The 22,524-nt window shown below is 41.4% G+C and overlaps 1 protein-coding gene across 1 annotated transcript in view; it reads right to left on the bottom strand.

Annotated features, from left to right (window-relative positions):
- The window catches only part of LOC125747557 (voltage-dependent calcium channel subunit alpha-2/delta-2-like), a 49,469-nt gene extending 27,353 nt beyond the window's left edge, over positions 1-22,116 (bottom strand). The window contains exons 1-3 of the mRNA XM_049022908.1: positions 21,754-22,116; positions 12,105-12,183; positions 3,846-3,962 (exon numbers count right to left, since the gene is read on the bottom strand). Of these exons, the coding sequence (XP_048878865.1) occupies positions 3,846-3,962; positions 12,105-12,183; positions 21,754-21,869 (312 nt within the window). The 5' untranslated portion in view covers positions 21,870-22,116. The remainder of the gene's footprint in view (positions 1-3,845; positions 3,963-12,104; positions 12,184-21,753) is intronic.
- Positions 22,117-22,524: the final 408 nt, after the last annotated feature.

Here is a 22,524-nt window from a genome sequence, read left to right as displayed (position 1 = left end):
AGCAAACACACTTCAGGAAACCACAAGAGCGATCATGAGAGGAGTAATAATATACTGTCCACATAAAAGGAAACAAGAAACAGTGAGTTTCTTGCTCTCTATTTGACTCTCCCTGCCGGCCCCTGGAGGATGGGCTTCCCCTTTGAGTCTGGTCCCTCTCAAGGTTTCTTCCTTCTAGGGAGTTTTTCCTTGCCACTGTCGCCTATGGCTTACTCACTGGGGGCTTTGGGTGAGGATACTGTAAAGCGCTTTGAGACAATGTAATGTTGTGATAATGCGCTATATAAAAATAAATTTGTTGTTGTTGTTGTGAGACACACTGGCAGCTGAGGTCAACACTGGACCTTCTGGCCACTGGAACAGCTACTGATTCATTCATTGAAGACCTTCTAAAAGCTAAGCATGAACTCAATAACACAATGAATAAGAAACTGAACAAGCTCTTCTCAGACTCAGGTAGCAGCACTTGGAAAGAAAACTGGTTGATTCATTTCTATTGACTTATTTGGGGTTAAAAGCTCAAGGACCCAAAGGTGATATCACTCTGCCTGCATCGGGATTTGAACCAATAACCTTATGATCATAACTCCTAACTGATAGCGCCACACACCACCCTTACCGAGTCAATTTAAACAACAAACAGAAACCCATCTAGTAATAAATATATCACAGAACCCTTTCATAATCAATGACTCTTTTACTACTGAAATCTACTGAATCTGAAATCTGCATCCTTAGGAGGCTCTTCCTTCAAAAACGAACCAGAACTCAATTTGAAAATTTATGAAGAAAACTCTTCACCCTAAAAGAAATTTCTGAATTACTCCATTAGCTCCCCAGCAATAGATCACCTGCCCCAGCTGATTATGCAGCAGGATTCTATACAAAAATTCCCTCTCATTTCCCCAACTGATATCTGAAATGCATTAAAAAATTCCACTATACATCATCACCTGAACAATGCCTATATCACCCTCAACCCAAAACTGAAGACTACACTCATTGTCCAAGTACCACCGTATATCACAATTGACACTAGAAAAATCATTAGCAAACTTTTTCAATTAGAGTAGAATCCATAATTTTGTTACTAATACACATGGACCAAACCAGTTTCATTAATGTGAGACATTCCTCAGATAATACAAGATGAATCAATTTAATTATTTCCCATAACAATACTCCCTCCCCAGACAACATATCCATTATTAAAGCTTCCCTTTTGCTGAAAAGGTGCTGATAGGACAGAGTGGTCTTTCCTCTTCACCTCTCTCAACCATTCTGATTCAAGGCATACTTCATCAAGTAGATTAAAATATCACACATATCAGCATCATTTCAACTACAAAGAGGTACTCAACAAGGATTTCCATGATCTCCTTTCCTGTTTGTGTCTTTTATCGAACCCTTCTCCTTCAATTATGCATTGTGATAGTATCCATCCAAAATCATCCCACCATAAAATCAACTTGTATGCTAATGATACCTTACTATATTGTAGTGCCGGTGAGATCTGCACATCCCAGCATGCCTCGCGAGTGCTCGTGTATATAGCCCTGTGTCTGTGTAATTGTAAATAGCCCATGCATTGTTGTTTTGGTTATAGTTACCACCCCGATCATGGCATGCATGTTTACCCATGTCTTGCAGGCACCCTGTCCGAACCTCGCTTGTATAACTCTCCCACCGTGTGTGCGCCTTACAGTTCAGTATCTGACCACCTTGTGTTCTACCCATGTGTATTTGGGTTCGGTGCTCATTGAGTGCCTGCTACAGTCCCACTAATGACAATGATAAAAACCGTATTCCTCCCCGGCAAGTAAGCCTCCTGGTCCTATGCAATGCCTGCGATGCCTCGGTCCATCCAGCGCTACAATATTTTATGAATCCTTTATCATATTTCCCATCAGCCCTTAATCTGATTAGTACTGTAAGTACAGCAGGGAGTCTAGCTACTCCATCAACTGGATGAAATCCAAGATTTTGCCCATATCCACATTCAGCTAGGATTCTGCAGTCAGAGGACTTCCTTTTCAAGAAAGTACCGAAATGCATCAAATACTTAAGTATCTGTGTATTTCATCAAACTGTAATGAAACTAATAAAAGATGAACAGGAAATATTAAATAAATTACCACTCTTCTAGACAGAATAGCTGCAGTAAAAATTAACATCCTCCTGAAAGCAAATAACATTTAACCTTTTTTCCATGATCCCAAATAAGTAGAAACTTCTGTCAGCTCCTCTATATCTAAGGCACTCGGCATCATATGTTTTTCTGCAAAACGGATGAGAGTCCATTCTTCAAAGATTTAGTTGCTGACCACTATTAAAATTCAACAATACAAGAACAATGAAAATATGATTGGGATATTACCAATGGAATACCACAGACACTGTGAAAAGAAAGCAATTATTTTAAAGGTTACCATTAATTCAGATCAAAAGACAACACAAAAAAATTGATTTTTTTATGATTAATGGAATTGCAAAGTGAATTGGTAATATAACAAAAAATGAACACGTTTTCACGTGTCAGTTGTGCTCACAAAAGACGTCGTTGAAGGGTTTGCCCACAATAGCTCTGATTGGAGTGCTTTCACCTACAGTGGCAGCTAGTTGTCAATGGACTAACTTTAACTGAGCCACCACTATGACTACTTGCATTAAAACTAGAACTCACATCTTAGTTCTGGCTCCCCCACGGCCACATGACATCAGTTGGCAGATTTTATACTGTACGATAACATTTTCACTATCCAGCTACAGCACATGCCCTTCATGTAACATTTATTACTAATCATAAACTCTACCACATGGATTCCACTGAAAATAACATATCCTAACTGTCTAGCCTCTGTAGGCAATCCTATATGACCCATCATTACATCATTTGGGGATAATTTCACGTTACATCTGAAACCCCTCATTTTCCATCGTTAAAGATCGAAAAGATTCACAAACCTCAACACAAAGTACAACACTCAAATCATGACAGGATAAAATAATTAGTTCACTGAAAAAAGAAAATTATCTTATATATTAACAGACTTTCCAGCTTAATGGTAAGTTGATACTTTTATTAATTAAAAATAAATGTTTATAAAAAAAGAAAGTATCCGTTGAATGAGGCCAGTGTTTCTGGCAAAAAACGGACCTGGTGACAAATGACTGTGACTTAAATGATTAATTTTGCAGAACATTATTCCTATTTCTCAATGTTGATGTTATCATTGATTAAAAATATTTTGTATTATAGAAAACCAATGTCACACTCAAAATATGCCACAAAGCTCAAAAATAGAAACCTGCATATTGTCCTGCATACTTACAAATGTTTAAAATCCGGCCCAGTTTGGCATAAAGAACCACAGATATGGCAAATCTGTACCCTGCCACCTGCTCCACAGCTTGACACCTATACTGTGATTGGGGCAGTTTACCGATTGGTGAATGACGAATGGGGCCAGATACTGGTATGTATGGGACTCAAGGCCAGTTGGGGAGGAGTATAAAATGAGGAAATCATCCAATATAATGTGCCAGGGACAAGTTATTATTCCACAGAAGGATATGAAGTGTTATATTTTAAAGCAAAAATATTGGAGGCCTAGGTATCTTTGTACCATTATATCACATTTTTTCCTGTTTTTTAGAATGCCCAATATCTGTTATATTCACAGCAGGTGTTTTATTTTTTACATATTTACCCAGTAGATATTTTTATATATTTACCCTATACTCTTGAATCATCTTCAAAGCCTCTCATTCTGACATTCTCAGAAACACCTCGTAAAGTTCTGCACCATTCTTCCAAGTGTGTTGAATGGGAGCATCCTACTTACCTCAAGCGCCTTGCGCTTCTTTCCCAAGAGCCTCTCAATGTCTGAGGAGACCTTCTGCACCACGTCGCTGGGCACGTTCTTCACCAGGCCGAACTGACGCCTCTTCTCGTTGTAAATCTGCAAAGGGAACATCTCTTCAGACTGCCACATAACTCTCCATGATTCCTCATTCATAATTTATGAGCTACTGCAATCCATAAGATAACAAAATCCATTCCGTAGCCCTAATATATCTTGTACAAAATAACCAGAATGAAGACCAGGTATCTGACTCAACCAACCACTGCTCCAAGTGGTGACCAATGGCCTGTGTTTTGGTAAAAGGCCCCCATTCTAGCTCCCATGTCATCACGCAGGGTCAGGCATGGTGCTCCCAGATCATGAACCAATTCAGGACACAAATGACAAATCCCTGGTAGACACATCAACTCTAGAAGTCTATAACAAGCAAGTCAATAAGCCAACCAATAGGCAGTGTGCCAAAATATGATAAAGACACCATTACTATTAAAATACATTATCAAAGGCATGATACTGAAAAGTGCACTACTAAATCCAAAATCTGACTATTAATCCAAAATGAGAAAATTAGGAAAACATCACAAACATCAACATTAAAAAATCCTTTGGAGTTCTAAATGAATTTAAAAACATGCAAACATCAAATTGTATTAAAGTAATTAAACAAAGGTGATTAAACTCAGGAGTCCATATGTTCATGGGTATTTTTAAAAACGTAGCTTTTTCTATGCATTTTGGCCTTTTGTCCACACAAAGCCTAGCATAACTGGTATTAGGCTTCTGATTGGCCAACATGGCTTGAAGGTTAGAGTTATATCGCCCCCTGTTGGCTTGGCATGCTCCTGACAGCGTGGTTTAGCATTTTCTTGTGGATGGAGATTATTGTTTAATAATAGAGGAGGAAAGACACAGTTTTTAAAATACCCGTTTACATGTGGACAAAGCCTAAGACAAAACAGAAGTGATGCAAAAACATAACAGTGAATTAATTATATGAGTATTTTGCATGGAATTTTAATGAAGAAAAATGCAAAAGATCTGCTTTGATTCCACTTCTGTTAAGGTAACAGAACACATCTTAATCTAATGAACTAAAGGACCGAGACAGTCTTTATAATCTTCCCACAGACTGGCAGTTGGAAAATACAGCATCTGTCTTCAAACCAGTCATCTAACATAGAAGGGTTTTCAAGCTGGGGTGTGTATCACAATTCCAGGGGGTCCGCAATGCAGTATTCACACACCCACTCACCCACCTCCCTACTGAGAGTCAAAATTTCATTAAGAAATGCTAAAAGCGCCTGTTCTTAATCGTTAAAGATTCTGTCTGAGGCTCTAGTCTGTTTTTATTTGGGCGGTCGCTGCTTTAAAAATGGCTGAAAAGCTCTGCACTACAGGATGACACGCAAACACTAAATAAAACTTACAGATAACAACTGACATAAATGCAAGTTTTTGGACTGCAGAAACCCACACAATACAAGGAATACAGGATTCAAACCCAAACCCTGGAGCAATTAAGGTGACAGTGCGACCCCAAAACCACCATGTCTTCCTAGACACAGAGCAGCTACAAGTGCTATGCCTCATTGAAAATGAATATTGATCAAGTTCCCAATATTATCTATACTGATATGAAGGCTATAAAGTTGGAAACCATTTACAAACTATAGTACTGTTAATGTAAACTGAGGCATTTCTAACCATGGCCAGGATTACTTTAAAATGAAAGTAAAATGTGATTTATTTTGACTTCCAACTTTCAAGGCTGATCCTGGTAAAGTGAAAAGTAAAATGTAAAGTGAAAAACCGACAGTGCACGCCTGGCTATTGACCTTATTTAAATGTATACTGTCACAATAACAGTACAGAGTTAAAGAAATCTGAACTATATGAACGAGGACATGTGCATGGTGCACTGTCTGAATATAAAGGCCACGCCCAAATCTGTCAGTATTTTCCTCACTGGCAGGAAAGGCTTCTAACACCCAGTGTTTACAGCTACTGACTACGAGGAACACAGCCAAGACGGCAGGGAAGTCAAAATGCCGAATGCAAACAGGTTAGGCAAAAGACAAAATCATACAATTGGGCAAGATCAGGTAGTGCACAAACAGTAACCGACTGTATAATGAGGATATAATGAGGACCAGAGCAATTCAAACAAATCCCAGTCACAGATACAAATAAAACCAGAAAGCCAGGCCATGAGAACAGACTATTAAAAGTGAACTGGAAAAACTAAAGACTGAGACGCTGACCAGAATGAGCTTAAATAAATTTATTTCAGGTGAAGGTGATTATACACCAGCATCACTTGGAGATGGGTGTAGCCTGTAGCCAGTAAGTGTTGAACCTGATTCAGGGTTGGGTGTGATATGCTAAGGAGTTAAGTAGCAGACACAAAATCAGCAGCTTAATAAAAAAAAAAAAGTGGAGTGGGAGGGAACTTTTTCAATTAAATTCAGTGAGAATAAAATCAAGAGATCTTCTCCATAAAAAGAAATTGACCGTACAGGCTATGATGGCTTCAGATCAGGGTCCCGGAAAAAGCTTGAGCATTTACACAGATGATTGCCTGGATGCTTTCTCATTGCAAAATAAGGTCAAGAAAAACAAGACACAAAAAAAGCAAATGTATAATCAAAACAGATACGATAATTACACAGAAAAAAAACACAAAGAGTAGATCACGGCAGATGAAGGATAATGTACCTCCTTTCGGGCACTCCTGTGACATATGGAGGACTGTGTCATGTGAGGGATCATGAGAACTTCCCTGGAGAGACACTGCTGGTACGAATGCCACGGGGCAAACCATTTTATAACATAAGAGGGGTTCCCACTTGCTTAATAACTGCGGCATTCCACCTACAGCAACAATGCTAATGTCATTAAAAAAAAAGACAAATCGTTCTTGAACAAAAACAGGGAAAGCCGAATGTGTATTAAGACTGAAATACTCCTATAGTTTTCCTTATGGAGACAATGCTATTCAAGCGCAAGAGGAAGGAACCATTATAAATGGCACAGGGGGACCCCAATGCAAATGGACGCTGTTTGAGAGATTACAGTATACAACAAAATTAGCTAGGTTAATTTTTACTGGGTATTACATATGGGTGGAAATGTTTAAAGATGGAAACCGAAATGTCATGAATATCATGTGCCGTGCTGCTCATTTTAGTTACCGAGCACAGCATGCTGGCTCAGTAAGTAGTGTTGTTGCCTCACACCTCCTGAGTTACGGCTGTGACTTCAGTGTAAGCTTCAGTTATATACGATCTGCGGTACACATGTGGGTCTGCTCCACGTCGCCTGCATCCTTGTTAAGCTGCCTGGCGGCTGATAATTGATCCATGTGTATATGTGTGACAGGACCGGCATCTTGCCCCTGCCCTGTTCAAGATACACACAGGGATCACTGTGGCCCTGACTTGATAATATGAAGCCAAATTATCAACATTCGTACTGAGGACATGAGCACTTTGAAGCTGCTATATTCAAGGACACTGAAGCCCCGGTATTTACAAATGAGACACTGAAGCTATTTAAATACCATCGTCATCGATCTTGCAGTCTGACATAAGACAAACCATAATTGAGCTGGCTGAAAAAAACTGAACACTCTATACACATTTTGCAATCCAAATTGTGTTCTTTGGAAACTGAAGCAGGAGGCTGCCCTTTGACGGACTGGCTCCCTATCTAGAGTTTCCCCTGCTTAGCGCCCTGTGCTTCCTGGGATAAGCTACGGGGTGCTTTGGCTCTGTACTGCGCAAATGCTCATGGAAGATGGATGGATGGAAATCAGAGACAAAGATAACCCAACCTGCCTAAAAGGTAAAAATGAATCAGTATTGGGAAAAGTTGCTGGTAAACTGTGGAAAGTCCTCCAGCTCTATCATATGGATATAAATGAATTGTTCTCAGCTTTGGAATAATGAGAATGACACAGGGCAAAATAACAGGCTTGAACAAAAACAAGGCATGGTGGGGTTGGACTTGTCTCGTAATAGCAGAGCAGATACTATAATAAAGCCTGTCACTGTGTGAACCAAACTGTCACACACAAACTTGAACAATGGGTGCACTTTCCCTAAGCTGTTCCCACATCTCCCAGAACAATATATCAAATGGAAATGGCTCTTGGTCAAGGAGTCTTTTGATGGAGTGCTAGTCCCACCTGGTGGTCAGATGGGGTCTTGGCAGCTGCATATCACTTGCCATTAGCAGCTGTTGTCTGCCCCTAACTAAGGCCAGGACTATAAATACTAGTAGTGAAGACAGGAGGTGGCAAAACCGTGACCTTAACATATGCTGTCAAGCATCCACTTACTGGTTTCCTCCAACAGGCTCGCCAGTAGGCCTCTCTCAATGCCTCTCACACTTCGATTCCGCCCACTACTCTTTCGAAATTATATTTCGATCATTATCATATTTTCACATACACGTTTCATGAGCATAAGAAAAACATATATATTTCTGAAGTGGGAAGGAGTTAACCAACCAGTAACAAGACTTTTCCTTCCTGTTTTTCAACAGCGATCAGCCTGATAATAAAGGGTACTCCTGGGTATGGCGAAATTCAGAATGCATGTGGCAAGGCCTGAGTTATACATACTGTGCACTTCATTTCCCAACTACAAGACCACTCTGGTTTAGTAATACGCATTTTTGGTATGACAATCCTTTTGAGGACCACTGCTGGCTCGGTGTTTTGTGTTGATGCCTCATATCTCCAGGATTGGGGGGGTTTAAATCCCACTTCTAGTCTGTGTATGTATGTTCTCCTGATGTCATGCAGCTTTTCTTCTGCAATCCAGAGACATAAAAGTAGGTCTATTGGTGTCTCTAAATAGCCCTTATGTGAGTGGATGTGCCATGTGATGGCCTGTCAGTCCAGCCTTGTGCCCTCCGTCGATCCAGGTAACCCCGTCCTGCATAAGATGGATGGTTTTCAATCTCTATTTCTCAAGTGTGTGAGAGATGAGGTTGTTCCGGAGAGGAGGTGGAGAAAACAGACAGGCAGACTACGGGAATTTCAGACTGAGCAGTGATTATCCGACTTCACCCCAGGGATTTAGAGTAATTAGAGAACCCAGGTCAGAGGCACTGACATGGCGGGCAGTGGAGGTGGAGTGCCAGGCTTTCATTAAGACACAAGGATGCAAATATCCGACCGAGCAGAACAGCCAGGCGCTCCAAGGCTTTCACGTCTTCTCTCACCCATATCCATCCCAGACGCCGTAGCCCTCCTTCTGACACGGCCGGTCCAGATGGCAGCTCGCCCCCAAGCAGGAGCACGTCCTGTGCAACCACCACAAAGGACACGATCTTCCCCAAAACCACTCACACTGGCAGTCCACACACAAGCCCCTACAAGCTTCGTGACGTACGCAGACTGTGTGCACACCTTCCCCCACAAACAAAGCTGCGTGTTCTTTCTTACACAAACTCCATACTTCCATGCACAATGAATAAAGGCATCTCTGCTTTGTGTTATTCAACGCATCTCCTTCCAACAACTAACAGGCAAATGACTATAGTGAAATGTGGGCTGTATGGTGCAGGGTGGATTACAGATGGAGGAGGATGAATGTGGTAGTTGCTAGCTTGTTATACACCGTGGGGTATAGCTGGCCTGTACTGTATGTGGCAAAAACTGGCAGACTGATTATAGGCTGGGCTGTGATTGGTGGATATCAGATGATGCATGTTATGGGCTGGGCTTTGAGATGGAGAGTGGCTGTGACATTCTTACCCAAAACATATGGCATGCTCTCCCGCAACAACTACACACGAAATGGAAAGCTTTCCTGCAAATACAAACTGTGCATGCACTCCCATACCTTGCAACACAAACTGGGCCACTCCTGCTATACCACTGGGACTTGCATGGTCCCTTGAGTAGGTTTGGCCAAAGAACCCCCCCCCCTTCCCCAATAACTGAGCTGGTATGAGAATGAGCAGCTTCCCAAGGGAAGGAAACTGTTTAAAGCACCCCATGGGAGCTGCACTTGAGATACCAGGGAAAAGTCATTTTTAGCAGATGCAGGAACGTCAGTGCTGCAGAAAAACAAAAAAAAAGATTACAAAGAAATTCCGCCACAAAGGGTTGGGTTAGGGGCAACCAGGGCATCACCTGGTCATCTTATTGTGCCACTCCTCTCCCCATTTGATGCCGCACACATTAAAATCCCCTGTTGATGGGATTTCGAAATATTGCCTTCTTGTCACAATGTGGTCGGAGGCAGATACATACTTTCCTCGCAGCATTTTATCTAAGTGCCATCAGCAATGGCTGGCTCCAGAATTGTTATTGTAAAACAGTGGACTTGGTGTCTTGCTGACCTGACTCATGCTCTTGAGTGTGGTTCTGCGTCTCATCTCTTACTGCTGTAATATGCCCATGGAGTGTAATTCCTCACAGCACCTCTGCCTGCCTCCCATAAAAACCTCACGAGTAAGCAGAAAAGGCCTGTTTTCCTCTCTGCAGGACCCTCTTCTGTGCTCATGTTCATTTTTTTAAACTACAACCATCAGGCTGACATGCACCTGGTGTACAAATGAACCACTGATTTCACCAGTCTGTGAAAAAGACCATAAGGCAGTTTGGTACTGGTCTGCAGCAACATTCCCAATCCATGCTTCAGAGCTCCATATAGCTCTGAAGCAAAACAGTCCTGGTACTTAATGCCGATATAAACAGTAAAAGACTGCAGCAAGCCCTTGCTCTCTTTGTAATTATTTTCATTTTGTAAAGTACGCTGTCACATATACAGCCTTAGCTGTATATCTGGCATGCGGAACCTCTTGTAAAGCATTGAAAGGAACTAAATAAAGGCTTGCAGGCTAAACAGTTAGTGAAGCAGCAATTACCACGAAACACACTGTGCCTGGGATAATTACAGGCACCATGCAGATGACTTTCAAAACTATGTGCTGTAAAGGATTCGCCTCTATCTTTTTAGCTAGGTTAGAAAATGCCTGCAAAGCTTTCACCCCCAAATGCACAGCTGGATCTTCCCTGAAATCGACACAAGATAATGCACGAAAGATAATGCAGGATAATGCATTCAAAATGATGCAGTGAGTGCATGAAGGAAATGGCAAGCAAATACTCTGGAAATGGCAGAGCCCTCTGTCTACGCTTCAACTGCAGCCCAGGCACTAAGTATCTCAGGTGTCAAAAAATATAAACATCTGCCTTTAATGAGCCCTGCTGATCACTAAGTAAGCTAGAAATATTCCACACAGGAGTCAAGACAAAAGTGTGTGAAACAACAGCTAAACAGGAAGTGTTTTACACAGAAGCCAAGAAAAAAACTGTTTTAAATGACTAAGCAAGAATTGTTGCACACACAAAAGAAGACAACAGTGTTTTAAACAATGGCTGTAAAGGGTTTTACACAAAAGCCAAGATGAAAGTGCGTAAAAAACAGCTAAACAGGAAGTGTTTCACACAAAAGCCAAGACAAAAGGAGTTTTTAACAAAGACGAAGGAGGAAATGTTTAGCAGGAAGTGTTTTACACAGAAGCCAAGATGAACGTGTGATAAACAATGGCTAAACAGTAAATATTTTACATGAAAAGTGCAATAAACAAAAATGTGGTAAAGGCTAAGCAGGATGGATTTTACACTGAAGCCTAACTTAGCATGTTTTAGGTGGAGGCTAATAGGAAGGGACCTGCATTACGCTTAAACCCATTTCCCTTTAGGCCGAACCTCCTAGACCACAAGTCAAAGTCACACACGAAAATTCACGGCGACTGGAAAGTGCCGCGACATGCTAATCGTTCTTGACACCGTGTTAAAACTCTAGCCAATGCTACAGAGTGGACTTCCGATCCCTGGTAAACAAACACACCACCACACGGCTCTCATGCCGCCTTGACACAGAGCTCTCTCTCTCTCACTCTCGCTTGCCTGCTGCCAAACCATCTGCTCAATGGCAGGCGGAGATCAGGCTATGCGCCACTTTCCCCGTGCCGGGAGGCCCCACATCCGTCCCGGGTCAAGGATTCAGTGAGATCAATGATAATTTCATCACTCCCCAAACCAGGCATCCCCCGGAGAGTCCGCCTGCTACCATCATATATCCGGGGGCCAGAATCTGCCTTACTTTGCTGCTCTGACATGGGACTGGGAAACCATCCTGGAGGGAGTTCAGCTGGAGGACTAAGAGCCGGGAGAGAGAACAAGAGAGGGCTGACCATTGCCATCGGAAGACTCACCCCTCTCAGCTGCTGGGAGCTGGCATGCTGAAGCACTCTGTCCAATTCCTGCTCAATTCGTCTGGCCCAGTACATCATTCTGTGGGAAGACGGAGAATGTTACCACATGAGGCTTTGTATAGCACAGTTAGAGATGCATACTCATGTCCGGGAGACCATTTGTTTGAATCCTATTGCCATTAGTGTAATTTCACTGTTCGGTCCTTGAGCAAAGCCCTTAACCTGAACTGCCCTAGGGGCTCTAAGCCCAAAACTTTTACTCGGCTGCATATACAGTCCCCTCCGCAATTATTGGCACCCCAGGTAAAGATGAGTAAAGAGGGTTATGATAAATTCACCTTTTAATATATCAGCTTATCTCACTGAAAGAAAAGATCAAAAGTACAAGCTTTAATTAAAATAAACTTATTCTGAGAAAGAAAAAATCCTCATCAGGAAATCATTATTTTCACCAAAAGCACATACGCCACAATTATTGGCACCCCTGCATCTAATACTTTGTACAACCTCCCTCTGCCAATAAAACAGCATTTAGTTCTCCTATAACATCTTAAAAGGTTGGAGAATACAGGGATTCTGAGACCATTCCTCTTTAGACAATCTCTCCAGGTCATCCATGATCCTAGATCCTCTTCTGTGGACACTCCTCTTCAACTAAACCCACAGGTTTACGTCAGGGGACTAAGTTGTCCGAGGCAGAAGTTTGATTTTGTGTTCTGTTAACAATTTTGGTGTTGATCTGAACATATATTTCAGATCATTGTCCTGTTGGCACAGCCAATCATGACCCAGTTTTCGTTTCTTGGCAGAAGTAGCCGGATTTAGATTCAAAATATCCTGTCCTTTCATGGAGTCCATGACGCCATGTAACCATACAAGGATTCCCAGGGCCTTTAGAGGAAAACAGCCCCACAACATCACAGAACCTCCACCATGCTTAACGGTTGGGTTCAGGTTCTTCTCAGCATAGCCATCCTTCTTTATACATCAAACCTGCCTTGAGTGTTCGTTTCCAAAATCAATTTTTGTTTCACCATAAAATACAGTCAAAGTTCCAGTATCGGTTATCAAACTCCAGCTGCTTACATGTGTAGAAGGACTTTTTTTCTGGAATCCCTTCCAAAATAATGTTAGCATGGAGGTGGTGTCTGATTGTCATTTTGGAGACTTGGTGACCCCAAGATGCCACTTCGATCCTTGGGGACTTTTTGCGCCTCTCACTGTGCGTGGGCGAAAATAAACTTGAGTCCCCTTCCAGGCAAGATTGCGACTGTTCCAGGTGATTTGAACTTTGTAATTATTGCATGAACAGTAGAAACGGGCATTTTAAGGCAAGTAGCTATTTTTATATCATTCCTTGACTTACGAAGGGGGGGCGGCATGGTGGTGCAGTGGTTAGCACTATTTGATGCCAAATGCACCTCTGGGACCCAGGTTTGAGTCTCTGCCTGGGTCACATGTGTGTGGAGTTTGCATGTTCTCCCCATGTCGTCGTGGGGTTTCCTCCGGGTACTCCAGTTTCCCCCCACAGTCCAAAGACATGCTGAGGCTAATTGGATTTGCTAAATTGCCCATAGGAATGCATGTGTGAGTGAATGGTGTGTGAATGTGCCCTGCGATGGGCTGGCCCCCCATCCTGGGTTGTTCCCTGCCTCGTGCCCATAGATTCCAGGATAGGCTCCGGACCCCCCGCGACCCAGTAGGATAAGCGGTTTGGAAAATGGATGGATGGACTTCTCCTTCATTTAATTTGTATGTTCACTTACTTTTCCCATGTTCATGAATGACTATGAGAATTTGTTTTCTATGTGACCTTAAAGTTTCACCCCAGTGAAACAGGAAGTCACAGATTACTGCTTGACAGTCTCTATACACACTGATCATTTTCAAAATGTAAGATACAAGTGCTAACAATCATGATATATGTGGTTTTGTAAAAAAAAAAAAAAGGGTGGGGGGGGGGGTTTAACGTACTACTTAGGTTACCAGCATCAATAATTGTGGAGGGGACTGTATATGTGTGTCTGCTATCTGTGTCTATTGCTCTCTCTCATTCACAGCCGTATTAGATATGCAAAAAAATTGCTGAATTTTCCCCACAGGGAGGAATAAATTACTGCTATTCTTCTGTCCTACAGGACCATAAAGAATAGACATGGATGACTTATCAGCACACTTCTCAAGAAGCATAGAGAATAGATTTCAGTCGGTAGCCTGGACTTTGGCTTCTGAATAGAGCTGAATGTATGAGTAAGAGGCTCATTGAAATAAAATACCTCCAAGCGATGTTTTGACTCCAATGTGTGCTACACACATTTCCTTAGTAAGTAGCACCTTACTGTGGCTTAAGCAGATCGTCCCCTTTGTAAGCTATATATTCATTAGCAAAATGTTGCTGCAGTGTCAGAAATATGTTACTCCGGTATAATTAATGTGAAAGTCAGTCACCAGGCAGCAGAGCAGGCAGGGATCGTCACCGCGTGTGCATGCGGCAGTAACCAGGGACCCACGTCACAGACCGCTAAGCGCGTACATGGCTATATCTGCGTACAACTGTCGTGTTCCCACAGCAGAGAGGGGAAAGGGGGTGAACCGTAAAGAGCTGTCGGAGTCGGGAGACCAGTGCAGAGTAATGGATACAGAGGCTTTCCATGTTTGGATGACATATTTGCTTTTCCTGAGTAAGAATCGGAGGTGCTCATCATGTACATCGGGGATCGCAGAGAAACAGACACTACTGATGTCCCACTCTGACAAACTGCTAAATATGCGTAGGACCAGTGGTGTGAAAAAGTCTGTGAAATTTGTCATAATCTGTCTACATTCCCTCTGTGTGTAAACAGACCTTGTCATTTAACATGCTTCATTAGAGTCAGGTTACTGCGATAGCCTGCTTGGATCAAAACCTCTCAAAAAAACTGGTTCACCATTGCTAAGCGTACGAGACACCTGAGACGCAAATCAAGAAAAAGATTCGAAGCAGCTGTGTAATCAAAATTGCTAAAAGAATAAATTAGATTCACAATGTAGTCCAGAGTAAGACACAGGGATCGGCTGTGAATCTCACCTTAGCTGATGTGAGTCTTCACAGCTCAACTGTCAGAAGAACAGCAAACACAAATGATGCTCATGGAGAGAGAAAATGACCACTGTTCAAAAAGAGTTATCTGCCCACTGCTAAAAACTACCCAAAATCCTCAGCGCACGTACAATACACAAAGAGCAAGAGCGATATTCCCTAGAAAGGGATTTAACTGCAGAACTGTTCGGCCTCAAAACAGAGGAACCTCATCCTGACTATCCAGCCACTTCATCAGAAAAAAACACAAAAATAAATCACCGAGCTACCTTATAAGGAAAACCATAACAGGAAATGTTCACTGGAAAACAGCTGAAAATGCCAAAAACCACGAAATCCCTATTTTTAAACCCTGTATCATTCAAATGCACCATTATTTTTTTCCCTCTGCCCAGATCAAGTATAAATACCAAAGTATCAAAAATCTATTTCAGTTAATGGGGAAAAAACTATGAAAACTGTGTCTTGTTGATCCCTCGTTGGCTTTTAAACAAACCAACTGCCATCTTCTCACACTCAGAAATAACAGGGCCATTTCAGCATGCCTTGCCAGTATATGTATTTATATCCAGGTATAGTTTACAGTGGAAATGCATTTAACATAGAGCACTGTACACTGTAGTTTATAGACTGTGGAATTAATTTAATTTAGGTAGAGGAACTCAATTTACAATTGTACATTATAATTATTCATTGCGGAACTAATTCGCATTATAATTTTTTTTACATTTAGTAAAAGGCGAACAATGATTGAGCTTAAACTTGCTACTTATATTATAAAACAGAGCTATATTGTGTATTATGAGCCTTAACACTACTGTTTACACAGCTTGTGAAGCTTGATGATGTTTAGTTTACTTCCACTTAGCAGTTAACCAGATTAAAAACCGGCATGGAAGGGTTAAGCTTTTTCTCATTTTACTTGAGGTCCTGTCATACATGTATATATATATATTTATATATATTTTTTTTTAGATTCTCCCAGAGTAGAAAGAGTGGGCTGCTTCGGTGTGTGGGCTTCAGCTAGACAAGAGGAGAGGAGATTCTCATAATAATTTGTTAAGTAAATTGGAGTAATGACAGGTTTTATTCATTCAGTATTTACAGTAACTTGAATGACATGATGCTCATGAATTAAACAGGCTGTTCACAATTTCTTATCTTAAATATGTTCATCCATAATGCTAAAAACACTTCTTGTGGTTAACGATCATCGTGACGCTGTCTACCGAGGTTTCGTGAAATCAGGGCAGTACTGAGGTTTTTTTTGGTTGATGAACAGAACCTAAAATTAAAATACTAAAACTACTCGAATTTATTTGACAGGTCAGGATGTCTTCCTGCCAAATGTTCAGTTAAGGCTGAAGATTTACCTTTCTGATTTGTGTTTCTTTTTCGCATTTTCTTATTTTGCCAATTCTCGCAAAATACAAAGTATCTCCAAACAGTCTGGGAAACTCTCCATTTCAATAACCTAATCAACTTACTTTTAATCGACTTTCCTTACAGTCACTTGGATATTTCTCACAATAGTAACATCCATCCATCCATCCATCCATTTTCCAAACCGCTTATCCTACTGGGTGGCGGGGGGTCCGGAGCCTATCCCGGAAGCAATGGGCACGAGGCAGGGAACAACCCAGGATGGGGGGCCAGCCCATCGCAGAATAGTAACATGAAGAAATAAAATATTTGTATGGCATCAGAGAAAGGACAACTTATAAGAAGTGAACTCACAGATTCCAAGATGCAGACTTCTGATATGGTCAGATAAGTATCTGGTAGTTCCATCTAAACAAAACATGTCTACATGTCGTATCACGTTTTGGACATTTCTCGTTTGCTAATTAAAGTATTCTTCCCACAGACCGCAAGCGCATGTGACTGTAATATGACTCTCATTGTGTGTGCGCTACTGAGTCTGCTAGTTTGCCTCTTGCCGAAAACACTAAGCTATACGTTCCTCTGAGCGTCCAAGTCATCTTCTCTAGATACGTCCACCATACGGGATGTTCATAAACCGCAATTTGCGCACCCCCACCCCCACCCCCACCCCCATGTGCTGTTCCAAGCATAAAATATATAATCTGAGCGGTTTCTGTGCAGGCGGTAAAGCTGTCACAAGCTCCCAGTGACAGCGCTCATCTCGGCCTCTCTCCCATCCAACAGCAGGCGCGACGGCAAGGCCAACGTTGGAATCTAGGGACTCCAACTCCCACCTCCTGCTCCCATTTCAAGTAAATGTTGGCAGGACATCCCTGTCACAGTCCCAGCTTGATACTCAAAGTGGCACCAATACTGCCAATATAAACCCATTTGATTCCACCTGCACACCAAGCCCAAAACAGATATTACACTCCGAGCCACTAAATGTATTTTACCGAAAAGCGCTATAACATTTTCCCTCAGTGATAGGCAAGGGCCAAATCAACAGCAGAAATTTCAATGTGTAAACAGCACAAAACGAACTAAAGCAAGACGATATTTTATCAAAAGAATAAAGCTGAGATGCCATCAAGAAATCCAGCAAAGTGTTCTGCAGTTAAATGAATCTTGTTTATATTATCTCCATTAATATTGATAGGAAGGCAACAGTGCAGGTCTCCAGTGAGCAAGCAAGGAATCATGCGTGGAAAAGCAGCAGACCCGAGCAAGTGAGAGAGAAAGTTCTAGAAGGTGCAGTGGTGCATAATTTAAATGAAGTCCATCTACATTCCATTCGTGCATGATATCTCTTAAGCCCCCCCCCCCCACCAGCTTTGAACCAGAGCCTGAGAATGACAAATATGACTAAAGGATGGTAAAAATCAGCATTAGTCAAAAACAGTCGAATGCATCGCCCAGGTAGTACAGACACTCCCCGGGTTACAGTGGTCTGTGTTACGATATTACATGTTTTTAACTTTCAGTACTTTACTCAATAAATTACATGAAATTTTCAACACTTAACTATAAAATAGGCTTTGTGTTAATAATTTTACCCAACTGTAGGCTAATGTAAGTGTTCTAAGCATATTTAAGGTAGGCTAGGCTAAGCTATGATATCTGTTAGTCTAGGTGTACTATATTAAAATGCATTTTTCCGTTACGATATTTTCGCCTTACGATTTGGTTTGTCCTAACGCAACGCCATCGTAACCTGGGGAACATCTGTATTCAAAACTCCTATGTTGTTGCATGTTTCATAGACATCTGGAGGCATAGATATTCAGACGAAACACATGCATTCCTAAGAGAGTTTGGGAGCATTTCGAAAGAGTAAAGCCAGGATGTGCTGCTTCGATACAGTCTTGGAAAAACCAGTTGCTGTCTCAATTAAGCTCACTGCATTTCTCACTGCTGACAACTGGTAAACCAGCAAGCTTTGAACACCTCGACCTTCACCTACGTCCCTTCGGCACTAGTGACCTTCAGTGATGTTATCCTTCCACAGCCTGCAGTTACTCACAGTTAACTGCTGAAACCAAATCATGGATCAGATCCTCGTGGTAAAGGTCTGACACCTTTGACCATTTAACTAAATGATGAATTCATCTGTATTATTTTTCAGCTCAGACTGCTTATCTTGTCAGACTTCCTGTCAGAGTTGTTGGCAGATTGAATCGTATAATCTATTGATTTGTTATTTACACTTGCCTACCATGAGATACCTTGTGAGTTAAAGGTACAGGCTTTGATTGCTGGGCATGGGTGGGGTGGTTTTCGAGATGGTGGCTCTCTAAATGGACATTTTGTTTTTAGGCTTCTAGGAGCAAAGGAGCCATTTGTAAAACCAGAGTTACAGTTTTCACAAGTCGAAGTAACACAGGACTCAGCGCATCAGAAATAAAGGAACACAAATGTCAAAGCACTTATACAAAAGGTGTGAATTAGTGACGTGTAGATACAAAAATGGGTGGGGCTACAGTGGGTGGTAATGGGGTGAGTACAGGAAGTGGTGCTTAAATGCAGTACAGATAAAATTATACGTGCATCCAGATACTGAAAAGGTAAAGAAAGGAAAAGGTGTGCATCCAACAGGCTCATTGAAGCATGGAATTCTGGGACAAACTGGCAGATAATCCTGCTGATTCTACTCCACACAAATCGCAAATATCCCCAGCTGGGGCCATGCTACCTGCCCACCTTCCGTGTTCATTCTGTACATCTTTCCCTGCACATGTAAGGTCCACACTTCCTCCACCAGCGCTGCCATAGGAGCTTTGATAAGGTCAGGCTGGGCCTTGTTAGCAACACCCCTGTCGCGCTGCGTGAGACAGATGGAACCACATAACACCACCTGCTCCATATTCCAGGACTACAACAGGATGCATCACCATTCAAGAATATCTCCCACCCTCATTAGATAAGTGCATGTTTCAAAGCACAGCTGAAGCATGAGTTATTTTTACAGCATCCACTGGACAGGGATGCAGTTTTCCCAGGAGATATAGATGAATGGCATGCAGAAACATAAAATAAAGCAAAATACATAGGGCTGTCACTATCGATTATATAGAAAATCGAGATGTCTATTAATTAATGTGACGATTCATCAAGTAATCCTTTAAACATTTATATTATATTATATTATATTATATTATATTATATTATATTATATTATATTATATTACAATTAACAGGAGGCCAAAATCAACCAACCACTGCAGGGTGCACACTCAGTGACACATACGGTCACTTTAAGCACACTAATTCATTTAAGTTGCATGTTTTTGGACAGTGGAAGGAGACCATAGGATCTGCATGAAAGCCACCATGCAGGGTGAGCATGCAAACTCCACACACACGAAGTGGTGGTGTGCAGTAACACCGCGACCTACCACGCCCTTCTGCCGCCCTGACAGGCTTGCACGATGTGTGATGTTAATATCAACATGGCACTTCATGTCCATGCAACTGTCACATCACCAAAACCGCGATTATTTGCTGGGTTCAAGTTTCAATAAGCGCTAAAACTGTTTTTTATACCTAGTAAGCTGTATTTTATTTTAATGGTGGTTTTTTTAATTATCTAGTAGGCCTATATTCATAAATAAATAAATAGAATCGGTCTAAACTTCACCTTCACCTGCTTTAGCATGACCTCTGCATGCACGTTATGTATTACAGGGCTGCCAACTCTCACACATCTAGCGTGACACACACGCTTTCAGACTCTCAGGCTCACGCAAGAAATCTTACGGCAAATCTATATTATTCCATTATAATCCTAAAATTAGCTAATTTTAAAGCGTTGTGGTAGTTTGTAAACCGTACTGAATATACACAAGATAATACAACTGTGAGCAGACTTGTCTCGAACTGAAAGTCTCACGCCAGCCAGCTGACCAAAGTTGGGTAAGATGATGCGCTAAGTGACGGGGCTGACCTTTGTTTTAGCAACGATTATTTTGACATAGGCCTACGGGAATCGTAGAAAGTAAATTTTAAAAAAATAATTTAAGTCAACGTGATGACAAAGACAGGCTAGGCTACTCCGCCAGACTAAATGGCACTTATCTATAGTTAACACCGTATTATTGATTTTCCCGAATGTCTTCTTTTAAGATATAGGTCTATACTTGAATTGCAGAAATCTGTGGTGAAATTTAAGTTCTGCTTTGAAATACTTACAGAAAACTAAATTTTCATTCACTTTTAATGTGAATTAAATTACCTGGACCTCTATACGCGTCTTCCTTCCGCCACATTTGCGAGTAATCGAGAAGGGAAAATTCAATCGATGCTTTTTAGTAACCGAGTTTAATCGAGTAATCATGACAGCTCTAAAAATATATACACAAAACTTTAATTACCCCACAACCAAAATTCAATCAAAACCTTCAAATAGTCCGTAAATTACAGTTTAATAATAAAATATTCAGTTGGCTTATTTTTCTAGTGGTTTGTCGTTATTTTAACATTCAGCATGCAGGTAACACCACAGAACCCTTTCGTCGACCATATTCCACATTAAAATATACATAGCAGATTGATGCCTCCAATATCTATTGCAACTGTTCTTCTTTAACAAACAGAAATACTACTGATGATAATGCGTATATTCTGTTAGCATTTACTGTAATATAATTTCACATGTCATTGGAAACAGCACACAATACCATCCACAGTTACTGCAGGTGGAGTGTAACACTGCGCTCATTGAAAACAGCGTCACTTTCCTGGGAGTTTTTCAGATCTAGAACACACTGGATGATATAGGCTACACGACCTCAATCAAAACATATATTTGTCTGGAAAAAATGGAGTGAGATTTAAATAACGACGGCGTGTTGAATGGAAACTGATCGGAACCGCGAGTGGACCGCATAGTACATTATGGAGAAGCACGTGAAAATCCTCACATTCTCAATCCTCTCTGTCACCGACACTACACGTTTTTGATGATCAACCGTATGCATAAGTTATCGCCGTAACAAAGAAATAAGTGCACAGACCTAGCAGTATCTAAGGTCCCAACCTATTAAAACCCTACCCTAGTAAACGGCGTACTTGGAGGCACCTGTCCCGTGCCGCAGGGTCGGTTCGAGCCTTGCGGTCCGTAAGGTTTGGGTCTGGTTGTATACTCACGTATATTGCTGAGGAAAACTGAGGCTGTCCGTCCCCGGTGAGGTGACACTAATAATGAAGACAGTCTGCACTAACACCAAGCAGAAGGTGCTGCAGGACTGAGTAGACATCGCCATTTTTCCATTAGCCAAAAAAAAACGAATTTAGTAAACACTACTATTGGATGAGATTCTTCTTAGATTGAGAAACAGGACCCGCTTTGACTTAGTCAAAAATCACACTGATCGATGCAAGCATCACTTGTCAATTTGACATTCGTGTGGCGCAGGTTGGGCTGCCTACAGGAAGACGTGTGCATGCATTGATGCTACTGTGTGAGCTGTGCGATCCGCCTGCGCTCTCACTCTCTCTCCTCAGTAGCGAGCCTCCTGAGCGCATTAAATCCCGAGATTAATCCTGGCCTTTATGCATGACAGTGGGAGTGAGCATCCCCCCACCCATGTTCATCTGTTTATTCTATTTATCCAATTCACCGGGTGCGCGCGAAAAATCACCGCTTTAATATTCAAATATCCTACTTATTATTCATCTTTCATCAATTTAAGGTTAGGTGCTTTAAAGTTAAGTTAAAATACACACAACTATACAGAGGTGAAGTCGATCATTTCTTTTACATATACACATAGTATGCAAATTATTAACTGCAATTACAAATTGAGGAAAGAGACCTATTTTGTATTTATTTTGTATATTAATTCCTAATATAATTATTTGATACGAAACAACAAATACGTGACCACTTCCCGTTTTTTTCCCTTTCCTTGATTTTAC

The sequence above is a fragment of the Brienomyrus brachyistius genome, chromosome 8 (genome assembly GCF_023856365.1).
Source record: "Brienomyrus brachyistius isolate T26 chromosome 8, BBRACH_0.4, whole genome shotgun sequence".
NCBI classification, from domain to species: Eukaryota; Metazoa; Chordata; class Actinopteri; order Osteoglossiformes; family Mormyridae; genus Brienomyrus; species Brienomyrus brachyistius.
Note: the sequence above shows the minus strand (reverse complement) of the source record. Positions and strands in the feature narration are given on the sequence as shown.